This window comes from Neolamprologus brichardi, chromosome 12, assembly GCF_056152115.1.
Source record: "Neolamprologus brichardi isolate AB-2024 chromosome 12, ASM5615211v1, whole genome shotgun sequence".
In the NCBI taxonomy this organism is placed as follows: domain Eukaryota; kingdom Metazoa; phylum Chordata; class Actinopteri; order Cichliformes; family Cichlidae; genus Neolamprologus; species Neolamprologus brichardi.
The window spans coordinates 35,743,951-35,760,329 of record NC_142115.1 but is presented as its reverse complement, the minus strand read 5'-3'; the positions used below and the strand labels follow the sequence as shown (position 1 = coordinate 35,760,329).

General features: G+C 41.0%; 1 protein-coding gene across 3 annotated transcripts in view; it reads left to right on the top strand.

Annotated features, from left to right (window-relative positions):
- Positions 1 to 16,379, top strand: part of wdfy3 (WD repeat and FYVE domain containing 3) — a 119,884-nt gene that overhangs the window by 11,236 nt on the left and 92,269 nt on the right. For all 3 annotated transcript variants that reach the window (XM_087849484.1, XM_087849483.1, XM_087849482.1), the window contains exons 2-7: positions 2,561 to 2,771; positions 5,450 to 5,573; positions 7,333 to 7,442; positions 14,391 to 14,624; positions 15,028 to 15,220; positions 15,802 to 15,988. In XM_087849484.1, the coding sequence (XP_087705610.1) occupies positions 2,561 to 2,771; positions 5,450 to 5,573; positions 7,333 to 7,442; positions 14,391 to 14,624; positions 15,028 to 15,220; positions 15,802 to 15,988 (1,059 nt within the window). The remainder of the gene's footprint in view (positions 1 to 2,560; positions 2,772 to 5,449; positions 5,574 to 7,332; positions 7,443 to 14,390; positions 14,625 to 15,027; positions 15,221 to 15,801; positions 15,989 to 16,379) is intronic.

Here is a 16,379-nt window from a genome sequence, read left to right as displayed (position 1 = left end):
TACAGAGATCTGTCACATCTGCCAATCAGAAGAGATCTTTCCTTTATTAGCTGCGTGTATATAGATATATAAACATAGATATAGATGGATGGATGGCTAGACCGACAAATACTATGTCCAAGCAGAGAAGCCCAGACTTCTTCTCCCAGGCTACCTCTTACTGCTCATTGCTATTCCCAAGCCAGCCATCTCTCTGGCAGATCCTTAATCCGCCCCGGGGCCTCCTACCAAGAGGACATGCCTAAAACACTTCGCCTAGGAAGTATCCAGGAGGCATCCTAGTCAGATGCCCGAACCACTTCAACTGGCTTTGATGTGGAGGAGCAGGAGCTTTACTCTCCCTCTCGAAAGACTGAGCTCCTCTTCCTATCTCTAAGGAAGTGCACAGCCACCCTTTGAAGGAAACTCATTTCCGCCACTTCTATCTGCAGCCTCATTCTTTCTGTTACTACTGAACTGCCATAGCTGCTACACCAATTTATTTCCTGTTTGTTTGACTCCATAAATTCATCATCTTGTTGTTTTAAGTCAAATATCACGAGCTGCAATGTCATAAAGCTTACCCATCTCCATTTACACAATATAGATTAATTTAATCTGTTAGATGTTTGTTAGCAGTCTAGCAATATCATTTTTACACTTTGTGTGGCGTTTGATGCCAATAAATAAGCTGATTTAATTTTGGTGAAACTAAAGGTAAAGCTCCCACCAAAATCAGTGAAACTTTATATTACCCACAATTCTTTCATGGATCGTCTTCAAACTTCACAACAATACACTAGATCTTGGGGTACATGGATGCATAGGTTGGCTAAGCATTTTACATTGACCTTCATTGTCAATGTCCAAGGTCAAAGTTAACCTTGAAAATTTTTTTCAAGAAACCGCATCGAGTAATTTATCATGTGAAATAGGGCTGCCACGATTAGTCGACTAGTCACGATTACGTCGACAATCAAAATCGTCGACGACTGATTTAATAGTCGACGCGTCGTTTGAAGCTTTGTAAGATCCCAAAAGACGCAGGAATAAGTAGTAGGATTTAAGAGTGTAATAACGTATTGAAACAGAAGATGGCAGCACTGCATGTACAAGGATGCCAGCTGCCGTTAAACCCCGAAGAAGAAGAAGCTGTGTCCCAGAATTCATAGCGCAGCCCAGCTCAGTTTCCAACAATGGCGGCAGCTAGTTAGTTTTAATAATACTCTTATTATTATTTCTGGGTCACAGAATAAACGTTTAACATATTTTCAGACGAGAAAATAGCTGTGTAAACCTCAAATATCTGCTCAGTTTATCAAGACACCACATATTTTCAAAAGCGCTCCGACGTTTTCGGAGACGTCTGTTACCCACTAGCTCGATAGCTAGCCGGGGGCTAGGCTAACTAGAGCCGTGAGAACACCAGACTCCAGGCAAATCGTTTTCAAACCCACCGCTGTCTTTCGCTACTCAGGTTAAACATGATATATAAGTCACTTAGATAACTTAAAAATGTTATTGTTTGGCTTTTTTTTTAGTATTTTATTTGTTCCTGAGTAAATCGGTTTGGCTGAGATTAAAGTTATAGTTTTTACACAGCTGAATAAACATCAAGCAGACAGCTGATTATTATTACTATTAAGTGTGAGATTATGGAGAATTTACTCCGGTGTCCTGTTATATTTTAGATAGCAAGGAGTTTATTAAACTTCACCGAAACAATCTGCAAATTTCATTAAAATTTAATAAACTATCATCTTGTCTTTATGTTTAGTTAGCACATACCTTAAACACTTAAAGCTGTAAGCTAATGATAGTTGTATAAGAGCAGATGCATGCTGGTGCAATAAGCTGTATGTTTTACGTCCAATGGATGCATGATCCGATTAGTCGACTAATCACAAAAATAATAGGTGAGTAGTCGACTATCAAAATAATAGTTTGTGGCAGCCCTAATATGAAACCAATCCCATCAGATTTCTTTGTTTTTACAACCAGAGGAAACCCAGCTGGCTCTTAGAAGCTGGCACTCTGTGGCCGTAACATTTCAAATCTGTGTGTTTTCTGCATCTTACATGTGCTACTGTGAACCAGGATCCCAACACAAAAATGTAATTAAGTAGATCCTGAATGATCGTGGGTACAAACACACAGAGCATTATTACACCTACTGCTTCTATACCTGCACGGTGCTCATGCTAAACCTTCTTTGTAGACAGAAAATGTCAATAAATGTGCCTAAAGATAACTTGTAACACTTGATAACTGTTACAATACTAGTACTCTGTTACACTTATGAAGAAAGGTAGCTGTACTTATATTCACATCGTCTACAATTGTCAGAATTATGAATTAATAAAGATACTTTGATTTAAAAAAGAAACAAAACAAGAAGCTAATCTGTGTGAAATGTGAAATATCATCTATATCTATATTTGGCTGTTTTTGATACTCGAGACCACTTACAGAGTTGAACTGATACCAAATAGCAGGGACTTTGAGTTACATAGACTAACAAGATCTTTATGTATTGAGTTACTGTGAGATGTTTATTAGATCTTCTCTTTCCCATCTGCAGGGCTGCCTTTGCCCTGACAAAGCCGCTCAAGATGAACATGGTGAAAAGGATCATGGGGCGGCCGAGGCAGGAGGAGTGCAGCCCCCAGGACAACGCGCTGGGCCTCATGCACCTGCGACGCCTCTTCTCCGAGCTGTGCCACCCTCCTCGCCACATGACCCAGAAGGAGCAGGAGGAGAAGCTCTACATGATGCTTCCTGTATTTAACAGGGTAAGTCACACCATGGGTGGAGGGAGAACTGGAGGTGCTCCAAACAGGCGGATTAACAGATATTTGTACATATGGCAGCTCTGATGTGGCAGGTTACAGTTTGCTTCATTTGGTTCCTGTGCCGTCTGTAGCTATCTTTCAAATCACGTGTTTCTCGTCTGTGCAGTATTCAAAAAAAAAAAAGGAAAACAAGAAGAGAGCTCTGTTGTGCTGGGTTACAAGCGCGCTAGAGCTGCTTCCCTGAGGTCATGGGTGCAATAGATACTATAGATGCATTGACATTTGAAAACGAGATCTCACCAGGGAACTTCTGCAGATTCAAATCCAGTGGTTAAAAGCATATTTTCATACGTACCTTACTTTACTTCTGTGGGCTTGTTGACTTTAGGGCTAAAGGTTAGCTGAACAAAGCACAACGAAGTGGACTTTTCAGTCCAACCTTTGTGTCATATATTTTTACCGTCTCCACAGTGTACACAGGCATGAGGTTTTCAAATTATGATTTAACCAAATCTACCTGGCCTTGTATGAAAAGGTTGTTGTGCAAACGTTTGGCAGTGAGAACTGTTTTGTGTTTGCAGTAACTGGCAATGGGTCTTTCACACAGCTATTGATGAATTTAGACCCACTCATCTATGAAGAATTATTTTAATCAACCACATTAGAGGGTTTTCAAGTATGAATGGCCTGTTTAAGTTCATGCCGAAGCATCGCAGGCAGATTTAAATCTGGACTTTGACTAAGCCACTCCAAAACCTTAATTTTAGTTTTCACCCATTCAGAGGTGGACTTGCTGGTGTGTTTCTGATTATTGTCCTGCTGCATAAGCTAAGTGCAGTTAGCCAGAATTCTCATCCTTGTAGAGAGTGGCATGCATGGATGCATCAATTACAGCAAGACCATCATACTAGCACCAGCACCATGTTTGACTGTAGTGTCAGTGTTTGGAATGCAGTTAGTCTTACACTAGATGTAACAGGAGGAGGAGGAGCTGAACTTTTCAGGTGCAGATCAAAGGAAATAGTACCCAAAACACACCTGGTTGTCAGGTGTTGAGGAGCAAGTGCTGAAAAGTGCTGAACTCACTGAACTACACATTGTCTCATCGTTAGTTTGGTGTTTATAATATTTCAGAATCATTTGTGATTAAATTAAACAACCTTCAAAGCGTTTCTAAATTATATATCTGCTAACTAACTAATGTTAAATTTTATTGATTTAAGCACTAATAGGAAAATCAGACCAGTTGAATGGTGGAGGTGTATCGTAACTATTTTGATGCAGGGGGAGAAAAGTCCAGTACAGACTTGTATTTTTTTATCTTTTAATTTTTATCTGTAGACAAAATAGATTCAGGTTTATCAAAGACTTTTAATTGTGCAGTTTCTGAGTCAGGTGGGACAGCTCACTGTTGTTATGGCGATCATTCAGCCTCTCCCTCCCACTTTACAATGGCCTTAAGCTATGTTAACAAAATATGTTATGAATTAATAATTAATTTTCATAAAGCATTTTTGCACCTCTTTTTGGAAAAACTCTAAAATTGAATCCAGATCTGTGGAAACCACTCAAGTCGGTGGGTAATAGATAGATAGATAGATATAACTTTATTTCGAACATGCAAATATAATTGAAATAACAACAGAAAAAAAAAACAAAAAAACAAAACTTAGAAATCATCAAGTTTTCATGTATATATCTTTGTCTACAGAATGCGTGTGCTCGAAAAGGAGTAGGATGAAGTTTACACTTTTCTTGTTCCTACCCCCTTATTTCAAATTTCATTGCTTACAAATCCATATCCAGGATTCAACATTATTTGATCATATATGGTTAACTATGTACAAGTCTAACACATTGAACATACACAAATAAAAACCATTTTCAGCACGTAAACCAGAACAACAACAAACTACATTTTTACATAAACTAATCACCCTGTCTATAACACCCGCTTAATCTCTGAGCTTGTTTTATATCTATGTGACAAACACCTTAATAAAAACTTAAGGTTGGGTTACTCAGACCTTGATCTATAAAAAAAATCATGGAAGTGAGCTACACATATTAACAAATTAACAAAATGAAGTTGTTGAAATCCCTATAGCTGTTTTTATATCCAAAAGAACAGAAGTAAACCCTACAGGCCAGTAATTCGCCTTTTTGTTTGGCAGCCGCAGCTGTAGGCTGCCTTTGTTAAGTGTGCTTATCAAGCTGGAGTGCACTGCCAAGGGTCTCTTGACTTGTCTGCTAATTACCCACCGCTGGCTGGGATTCACACCTGTGGCCATACTCATGTCAGAATCTGGAAGTAAAGTGGTCCCTGTGCGGTGGGACGGCAGCCTCCCGCCCTGCTCTCAAGTCAGATTTGCTGGATAAGTAAACAGATGATGAGTCTTTGCTGGATGAAGAGTAGTTTGTCTTTGTTGACCTGCTGCCCCAAAGGCTTAGCCTCCAATGTTCTCTGTCACCATAAAGTAGTGCATTCAAGCAAAAACTGTCACAGATATCAGCAGGAATGAGGATTTCTGGAACTATACACCTGACTATAAGCTAGGTTACATGTAAGTATCGAGTGAACAGATGTCTAGTTTCTGAGTCTTATTTTGGTTCCTCTCTTCTTGTTTTTTTAAATTATTATTTTTCCATTAATCAAATGCTTTTTTCGTCCACTTCAGGTGTTTGGGAATGCACCTCCCAGCAGCATGATGGAGAAATTCTCCGACCTGCTGCAGTTCACCACCCAGGTGTCCCGACTCATGGTGACTGAGATCAGACGAAGAGCCTCCAATAAATCCACAGGTGAGCTTGCAGATGCACACAGACTCATATTTGTAAGTGTAAAAATGCACTGTAGAGTAGGCCTACTTGTAGACTTCTGTTCTTTAGCACCAGCCAATTTCTCATAACCGGTTTGTGTCTTCTGTTTTCCTTTTGGCTGTGCAGATGAACACAGTGGTGTTGAAAGGGATTTTTGTTCTTTATTTAGATACAAAGACAGTTCCCATGCAGAGTTTCAACTATAGAACTAATTGTAAGGCACAGATGGAGCATCTGAGCTTTGTTAGGTACACATAGTAGATGACAAGATAGAAATGAAGACTCTAGGGAGTTTATTTTTTCACTTTCCCCCATAAAGACAACATATGACGACCTCCCCAGTACTCTTAATGATGAGTTTGGACACCTAAGTATATATAAATATGTCGTCTGATGACTATTAGAATATTTTCTGGGTTTTTCCAAGCTGGGTAATCCAAACAGGCATTGTTTTTTACAAGCAGGCTGAAATATGACAGAAAGTGCTGCAAACGTTACTCCTGTTAGGCTTTCAAGAGTTAGTGCCACATATGGCAAGGACCCTAATATACTGTAATCTGTATATTATTAGTGGACATAAGTACACGCCCATGCCTGATTATGATTGGTCACTGATTTTAGTCAATGATTTAAAAAAAATAAAATAATTGATGCTCAATATAACTGTCTGCTCCATCCTGGAAACCCGATTTATTCTATGGATGTGCGTAAGAGCTTCGTCTTATTCTACCCTATCACAATAAGATTATTTTAGTAATTGTTCCCCTAAAGATATTACATATTTCATTGTTTTAGTAAAGAATGTTTAAAGCTGATTTCATGATTAATGGAGAAAAAATGTTGGTGTTACCCCAATCAGATAAGGCCTTTCCCAGAATTTTGCACTTTATTTTTTGACTTTTTGGCTCTTAGTAGATACGTTTTCTTTAAAGGATCAATGCAATCCTACTTCAATCTGAAAGGTTAGTCTTCACTGCGGGCGAGCCAGCAGCATCTCATCAAAGCGTTGACAGCCGTGGCAGCTTTGACTGTGGTTTCCTCAAAAAAGACGCACACAAACACCAGCTTTCTATTTCTTATTTCTCCCGCTTTATCTCGTCCTTCCATCTCTTCCTCATCCCTGTCTAATCATGTGACGTGCTGTTATCAAACGGTGAACGGTTCTGATTTTGCAACACAACAGTCTAAAAAAACACTCCTACAGTTGGTCACCAGGCCTCTTTAGAATGAGTCAGTACATGATTCATGCTCTCAACTGACGTACTCATTATCAAAACAACAGATGTGGATTCGCTCTGAACAATGAGTAACTACACCTTGGCTCAGCTGGTGGGTTGGATTAAGGAAACCTTTTCAAAAGCATTTTTATTTCTGCTCACAAAAGCGACTAAAAATGTGTGATTTGCTTTTTTATTGTGGTTCGGTTCAAATGGATACTTGTTCCTAAACCTAGTGTGGCTATATTTGTAGGACAAAGAGTGCTGCAATAAAATTGGTAAAGACATGAGCTAACTGAAAAGCTAGAGCGTGGCACCGAAATACAATATTGATGTATTATTTTCAAGATCACAGATAACCAAAACCGAGAAGCCCAACCACACACGTTCCCTCTTGTCACATCCGCTGTAATGATTAATTTGTTACATATTTGATCATTATTCAAACAGCCCATCTGCCCCACAGTGAGCTGTCACTTTCCACCCAGTTAAGCACACGTTTGTGTGTGTGATTGTTTTTCCAGAGGCAGCCAGTCGAGCCATAGTCCAGTTCCTGGAGGTGAATCAGAGTGAGGAGGCGAGCCGCGGCTGGATGCTTCTAACCACCATCAACCTGTTAGCTTCCTCCGGACAGGTTGGTAGAAAAGACACTGTACAATACTGTGTGAAAGCCTTGAACCACCTCTCATTTCTTTAGCCCTTGGAAGCAAAAAATAAACTTTTTTGTCATTTCTCAAAATGTTCTTGAGCAATACTCCTCCAGGCTTTCTGGAGATGTTTTTAAAGTTTTCCTTTGGACATTAACTACTTTTTCATTTGTCATTTTCACTCCAGTCCTTTTGCCTCACCATTTTCAGATCTATGACTCATTCAAGCATTAAAACACCTCCTAACCCACAGGATGAACCAGTGTTGTGTTTGCACATAACCTCAAAATTAGCACAGCACCAATGTTAAATCTGTCTTTAGGCAGTTTCACAAGCATGAAATTGTATTTTTGCACCAACAATATGATTCACAGAGTGCTTTTAGCTGACACTTTGGCATATTTTGGAATGCTCTGCAGTGTGTCCTGGAGGACAAAGGAAGGAGGGGCAGGCCTAAAAATACTTTAAAGTCTCGTATTTAAGACATAGGAAACGGCCCTTCTGTTGACACATCTACTGTTCACTGAAGCCTCATCAGACATGGTCTCTGGTAAGCTGGCTGTCAAGAAGCCATTCATTAAAGGGAGAAAAGGCTGGTGTATGTCAAATTATGCAAGAACTGGACTGAAAGTCAGCGACAGGTCTGACGAAGTGATGATTTGCAGCAGTGTGGGGTAGAGCAGGGCGATATGACCAAAAATATTTATCACGACATACATTTGAAAATTTGCGATAACGATATAACTGATGATATAGTTGACACTGGACAAAACACTTTACAACTCCACAACTTTATTAGTGCAAAAAAAAAAAATCAATGTATTTTTACTTAAACAAGCAGCTTTTTTAAGTGCATTAAAGTTATATAAACTTTAACAGTGCAAATGCAAATTCCTCACTGACAGTTTAACCAAAAGGCATTTCCAGTGGAAACTGGCCGACACATCCTCAGCATAACCATGTATAATATCCACAACACTTAAAAAGAGGTTATACACACACAATACGGTAATATTATGTTGAAGCACAGTACGTATCACTCCGCGAGGCTCCGCCTACGATAGCCGTAATGCTCCGACAATCCATCAAGCGGTGCGGCTTCGTAGCTTAGCAAAGTCGTACTGAAACATTTGACAGATGTTCGAGCGCCGTGCACATAAAATCGTTTCGAGGTCAGTAAACACAACCAGAGTTCATACATAAGGCACACGGGATTATAAGGGGCTCTGTCGACTTTCAGAAAAATCTAAGGATTGATTTTAAGTGCGCCGTATTTTCCAAACAACACGGTAATAACGACGGCCCGCTAGCATGCGCTACCAAAAATAGTGCTTTGTTGTGTATCTGACGGATGAAAGCCAAACCAGTTCCACACCACTGAAGTTGCAGCATTTTTACAAACCAGTTCTGGTTCATCCGTTTCATTCAACGATCTGCTTTCGCTCTCCTCATTCTGCGTCGCCGCCATGTGCGTATGTAAACAAAGGCACTGCGCATGTGCGTTTTACCCATATTCTATCGCGATATTTCATTTTCCTATCGTTGCCCAACATGAAACCGGTATTACCGTGAACGGTGTGATATAGCCCAGCCCTAGTGTGGGGTCATGTTGACAAAGAATGGATTAAAAGGAAACATTGAAAGAAAAGCTTTGATCTGAAGCCTGAAGAACTGTTTCTGAAAACTATTTAAAGAAATGAAAAGAACGTTTACCTAAGAGAGTTCAGGCTGCGCTGAAGCTACCGTAAGAACCAGGAGACTTCAGTATAATTAACAATTCTCACCTGACCGAATCTCATTTATTCTCCCCAAACACAACGTTTCTATCTGCAGTCTTCTGATGCTGCTGAATGTCACATGAAGAAAATTCATGCATTGTGATTTTTCTTCGTAGCATCTAGTCACAGTAATGAGCGCCTTACTCTGTTCCTACCACCTGCTTATAAAGGTTGGACGTCGAGCTCTTGTTTTCGTCTGTAGTCTTGAATCGTGGCCAGCAGACTTCTTTTGAACTTTTTGGCCTGCGTTCCTCTGGAGGTCTTGTGGGGAGTGTGGCTGTCAGCTGGTCGGCTGTCTGCTTTTCCTGCTCTGCTGCACATCAGAAATTCACTGTTGTTGTTGCTTTTGGGTGGAACGCTTCTTCCCATCTACAGACACGTGATCCACCCCCTCTTCTCTGTGCTCAGTCTTTAGCCGCTGTCAAGCATGCGCTGTTTAATAGTTAGGCAGGCAGCACCTTAATATGTCGACTGAATATTTCCTTGAATGCAGCAACAACGATCTTGCCAAACCAGACATGGCAAAATGGCACTTGGCCAGGCTGTGAGACAGGCAGTGTTCTTCTGATGTAACATGTGAGCACTTGGACCGACTCCTGTTCTCAGTTATTTATGTAACTAAATGATGAGTAGGACATAACATGTTGACAGAGTTCCTTTATTTTTTGTCATTTGGGAATGTCTGGTGGGCACGGATCTTTCCTTTGTGCTCCAGAATGCACTTGGACTGTAGGTTTGGATGATTGGATGAATTTATCGGGATAACTTGATCATCAGTTGACATTTTTAGGGCAGTTTTTGTGGTTTTCTGTAGCCAGTTTTGTGGTCTGCTTTCTGAAGAATTCCACTTGGCGTTTACTTAACTTGAGCACTTGTAAAATAGTTGTGTTGAGCAAAAGCAGAGAGTACTACACATGCGATGGAGATTCCCATTACTTCCTAGTTACTGAATGACAGAGCTTTGATATTCGTGCACAACAGCATCTTTGTGCGACTCTCAACTCTTGCTCAACACGAAAGAAAGGAAGGAGGCGAGACGGCTGGTAGTATTCAGCCGCTGCGTTTCAAAGGTTGGGTATTTCCATCTCCCTGTAGCCCAGCTTTTCTGAAATTTCCATTTACTGTCGCTGATTTACTCCATAGGTGATGCATGATTTATTAGTCTCTGTACAGCTTTTATTTAAATAGAACCAGTTCACAACAGCATAAGCATAAAATCTGTGTTCGTAAAGCAAAGAGTTTCTGATTTTGCTCATTAGCCGTGTACTTTGATGAAGGGTTTTTTTGGGAAGATTTGCATTGCCCTCTCTCGGGAAGGACCTTAGTAAGCGCTGGCGTCGCTCTGTGCTGTGTGTTTCAGACTGAGATGAGCTGCAGCTCAAGACGCCAAAATGCTGGAGAGAACGTCCAGCTGAGTTTTTTCAGACTCAGTGGCTTGACCCTTGTCTGTGTCCAGTGATCTGATCTGTCACACGTGTAAACACGTTGAGGATGTAAATGTAAACAATCATTTAAATGATAACTTTGGGTTTATTGGTCAGTACCACTGGACGTGCACACTGCACAGTCAGCGGTCTCCTTTAAATAAATAAGGGCTGCTTCTTGTGACTGTTTGATATCAGCGAACACAGGCTGGCAGTAAAAAATAACCCGTGTCGTTCGTGTGTGTGTGAGAGTAGGTTTAATGGATTTCTCCAGGCAACTGGCCTCCCATAAACCTGACGTCACCTCCCTCCCTTTAATGCTCTCCCCTCTCGCTCCCTTTCTCCCCCACCTCCTGCTCTTTCTTCCTCACAGCATAAAACGGCAATATTTTTGTCAGTAACTCAGTCTGGACTCCTCTTTTATTTTGTTTTTTTAAAGGGTGCCCTTCATGCACTCCCACTGCGCTTGTTTCTCTCTCTTTTTAAAGCAGACAGGAGATCAATTTATTGGTGTTTTTCTTCTCCTCGTGTCTGTCTTCTTCTCCCTTCCTGTCTCTGTTTTTCTCACACTCACACACTGTTAAATGCCTTCGTCTCTCTGGTTTTGTCTCTCATTTGTTCACGGTAACCTTGACCTGACTGCAGTGGGACCAGCCTGTAAACACACACACACACTCCTCGGTGTGGCTTGTTGTACCACAGGTGCTGGTCCAGTCGTCCATTTTTCTGACTCACCATCATCTATACACACCTCTGCCTACTTCAGTTGTCTATATCTTACTCTGTGTTTGTTCTTTTTCCATCTGAGGGGTGAAACTGCGTGTGCGCCTGCTGTGCTTTGTTATTCATCGCTGTGCATCCACCTCCTCTCCGTCGTGTAGACGGCGTTGGAGTAAATGGGATGGTCATTTCATCCAGCTGCAGTGTGTGTGTGTGTGTGTGTGCATGGGCATATGTGGTCTTTTGTGAGAGCTCGTGTGTAAGAGCAATGTAATTCGTCTGTGTGTGTGTGTGTGTGTGTGTGTGGGAGGCAGCGTTTGATTATCTGAATCATTCGCCTCAGTGAACACAAACCCCATCTCTTTCTCCAGCCCTTTATCTTTGTCAACATGGCACACACACACACACACACACACACACACACACACACACACACACACACACACACACACACAGTATAACTGTGGAAAACACTCAGTGAACACAGACCTCAGGCCCTTATAGCTGAATCTGAAACACTGAACCACAGCACAACAAAACACCCATTTACCAAAGTCACCCTTAAAGCAGCGTTTTTATCTTTATCTGTCCTGCTGCTGTTGTGTAGCTCTTTATTTTAGGTTGATATCTATATGAATGTGGAAAAAATGAATCATGTTCCTTTTAGACTGAAAAGGGAATATGCAACACACAGTTGGATCCATGCGTTATTAGACTTTTACTTCATTTTTGTTGTTTTGCTTCTGCAGACACAGTCGAGGTGTGTTTGACGTTCACGCTTTCAGCTTCATTTAACCTCCTAGGACCTGGCGTCCACATATGTGGACATCACATTTTGGGTTATTTAGACCAAAATACTCAATTTTGCTCTACAAGGGCCTGATATCCACTTATGAGGACATTATACTGCTACTGTTCTATTAAAATTTTAAACGAATATCCTCATATTTGGCTCTTATTTTTCTTAAAAACAAAAATGAGGTTTAAAATGGGCCCCAAAATGACCAAATATCAAAGAGAAATTAAAAATACATGTCGTGGAAGAGTTCGGGTCTTAGGAGGTTAAAGTGGAAGCTGATTGCTCACATTTAAGGAACAGGAGATCAGAGTATTTCAAAAATGATTTTAGAAAAATAGCATTTATTTTTTTATTTTTAAGAGGGGGGGGGGGGGGGGGGTGGAGAAATATGCAATTACAAATACAAACAGTGAATAAATAAATACCTCGGGGTTCTTGTATGTAATGGTTGAATAAGTGAATGAAAACTCTTTAAGCTATTCAGTATAGCAGCGTGTATATGTGTAAGTGAACACAAGCCAGTTTCCATCGTTCTGTTCTGATAGGCTGCTGTCATCGATGACACACTTCCTAATTTGAAGTGTGAATCTTAAGAAATAAAGTGCCAATATTGTGCAGCAGTAGTGACACAGCAGTAAGTAGTGTAAGCACAAGTAGGCTAGGTTGTGTTTCCCCTGGAAGTTTTAAGTGGAAGTATAAAATAGCTGCTTCACACCTTAGGTTAGCAAAATCTAAAGCAACTTAACCTCGTAACTCTGCTTAAAGCCCTGCTTTTCCACCCACAGCCGTTATTTCCAATGAATGTTTGCTGTCCCTGTCATAGAGAGTGCAGCGAGCGGACGCTTGGTTTACATTTGGGTCACAAATTCAAATTTAATTTGTCACATTCACAGTCATACACAGTCATACATAGTACGATATGCAGTGAAATGCTTAGACAACTGCTCGTGACCTAAAGAAAAAAAGAAAAGGCTATGAATAAGATAGGAAATAAATATGAAAATTAAAAAGGGTAAATTTAACTAGGAAGGAATAAAATAAAATATAAAAATTAAGTTAAAAATGAGATAACTGTACAACACAAATTAGAATGAAGGGTAAATTTAACTGGGAAAGAATAAGCCTGCTAGTATCTCCTCCTCCGTAGCCTGGTTTGTGATCATGCTGGTTTTTGGTGAAAGTGTGTTGTTTCCACCTTTAGCAGAAACAGGTTTCTTGCATATTGAAGTTCTTTGTTGGATGTTGTTGAAGTTAATTACTAAATCTATTAGAGGCTGACGTGTGGCTCTTACTGTCAGTTGGAGCTTTTGGTATTTCTGTATCAATGATACAGTTGCGCTATTGTGATATGACATTTTTATTCCTCAAAAAAGTTGATACCAGTTATATCATGGAGAATATGATTATGACACAGCTCTGATGATTTTAACAATTTAGATACTCGTAAATGGTAAATGGCCTGCATTTGTATAGCGCTTTACTTACTTTACAGTCATCCACCCATTCACACACACATTCACACACACATTCACACACTGGTGATGGCAGCTACATTGTAGCCACAGCTGCCCTGGGGCGCACTGACAGAGGCGAGGCTGCCGGACACTGGCGCCACCGGGACCTCTGATCACCACCAGTAGGCAAGCGTGGGGTTAGTGTCTTGCAGCCTGGGATCAAACCACCGACCTTCTGATTAGTGTCTGACCTGCTCTGCCACCTGAGCTACAACCACCTGTACATTAGAAGATTTCTATTTTCTGAATTTGCAAAATAAGAATTAAGCATCCAGAATGTGGCTGAGTAGAAGAAAATAGCAGAAACTAGAAATGCATAGAAAAAGTAAAGAATAGGTGGTTGAATAGAACCACCACTGCTGTTCATGCTCTCATCCAGCAGTGTTGTATATTGTAAGATTAGCATTTCTCTAGCTAATGCTATCCCTCACTGAGCCTCTGTACAAGTTCTCTGTGATTGGGAAGCAAACACGTTAGACTCCAGTAAAAAAAAGTTAGTGGCCCTTCAGTTTGTGTTATTTTGTGACTTTGGTGTCTTAGTGGGTTACTTCAAATACAAACTAATGTGTTGAATCAGCTCAACTTTAATAAAGTGACAAATAAAGGCTGGAACATTATGAGTATAGCCTGATTATAGCCCTGTATTCCTGAACTGTGTTGGGAAATAAAACGTTATCCCCTTTTCTCTGCCCCTCGACAGAAAACTGTGGACTGCATGACGACCATGTCTGTGCCCTCCACGCTCGTCAAATGCCTCTACTTGTTCTTTGACCTGCCCCACATGGCCGAGGCACCCGTAGGCCCCACGTCACAACCGCCACAACCACCACCACCGCCACCGCCCAGCCAAGAGAAGACGCCAGGGCAAGGGCACACCCAACCCGAGCTGCCCCTGGCTGACCGTAGGGCGCTCCTCCAGAAAGTCTTTGTCCAGGTGAAAAGACAACAGTGTCAGCTGTTACACTCCAGACTAAGAGCCTCTATCAGCTTGCTTTATGTTTAAAACCTTCACACAAAGAATAACTGAAACATTTAAACATCGTTAAAAATGTTTGTGTTTGAATTGTGGAGCGAAAAAAGTCTGCGTGGAGCGTCTGTAGCAGATCAGAGGATTATAACACGGTTATTGGCTTATTTTGATATTTTAAATCTATTTGTTCACTGATAAAAAGACTCATAAAGACTTTAATCCTGAATCTTTTCATCAAACAGCGTCACAAACACAGTCGTATCTCCGTGACAAAAGACTCAGGCTTGAGTTGTTTTTTCAGCAGCTTATTTTGTTGTTTTTACCCAGAACTTAAAAAATAATAATAATTTCATTTCCACTCGTGCAGATCCTGGTGAAGCTCTGCACATTTGTGTCTCCAGCGGAGGAGCTGGCCCAGAAGGATGACCTGCAGTTACTGTTTAGTGCCATCACCTCCTGGTGTCCCCCTCACAACCTGCCCTGGAGGAGGAGTGCCGGCGAGGTGCTCACCACCATCTCCCGACACGGCCTCAGCGTCAACGTGGTCAAATACATCCACGGTACGTACAAACGCACCGTCCGCAAAGGACATCTGTTTCTGGAAGTAACCGTCTTCCACATCTGGAGGAGCATTTTTGCTCTGAAAAATTAGAAAATGTGAACCAGTCCACACACAAAAGTCTACAGCTTAATAACAAAAAACAGATTGTGAGAATACTGCTGAACAAAACAGGGAAGTTTGTTTTCTACCATTTTTAAAACAGATAATTTACAGTTCACAGCCCCTAATTACAACTTGTTGTGAGATTTGTGCAGTGATTTATGTGACACTTAGTAAAACCATTATTTTTAATGTGATCTATTATTTAAGCTCGGTTGTCCCTGTTATTATTGTGTATTGTTTATTTTAAGTTAAAGAAGAAAAACCCTGAAGCTTTTGTCTTTATAGCATAAAAAAAGCTGTTAAAGCAGCACAGATCTGTCTGAAGCTGTTTCTTTGTCCATCTGATGCATTTTTGTTTCACTTCCTATAAATCTAAGATCAAGGGAAAGCTCTTTATGTCCTTAATAATTCCCATACATTCTGTCACAGAAATTCCTTACATTTCTTTGTCTCTAACACCCCCTCTTCGGTTTACAGAGAAGGAATGCTTGGCTACATGTGTTCAAAACATGCAGCAGTCAGACGATCTCTCCCCTCTGGAGATCGTTGAGATGTTCGCCGGCCTCTCCTGCTTCCTCAAAGACTCCAGCGACGTGTCGCAGACCCTGCTGGACGATTTCCGAATGTGCCAGGGTTACACCTTCCTCTGCGACCTCATGCTCAGGTACAGCTTGGGTCTTGCTTCCTACAGTTCATCACAGGTTTTTAAAGTCACCTAGAGCGATTGGTGACCGCTGGTTACTAGACATAAAATATGAATTACCCAAAAGTGCAAAAGTGGCAGCTGGAGGTTGCTATTTGAAATCGGTTGCACGGAGGGTGCTGGACAAAAACCGTCCTCGTAACTTCTTCGTTTGCTAGCAAATTGCTACAGTTGCCCATAGTTTGCATGGAAGACACCAACAACTTGTCGTCCTACACTCATGAATGTGCAGTCTGCTACCAAACACAGCATTCACAAGGCTTTTGCGCCCTGTTTCACCTAGCAACCCCCAGCAACCACTTGGCAACCATTCAGGGATTTGGATGTGTGTGACTGAGACCTTATTTACTTT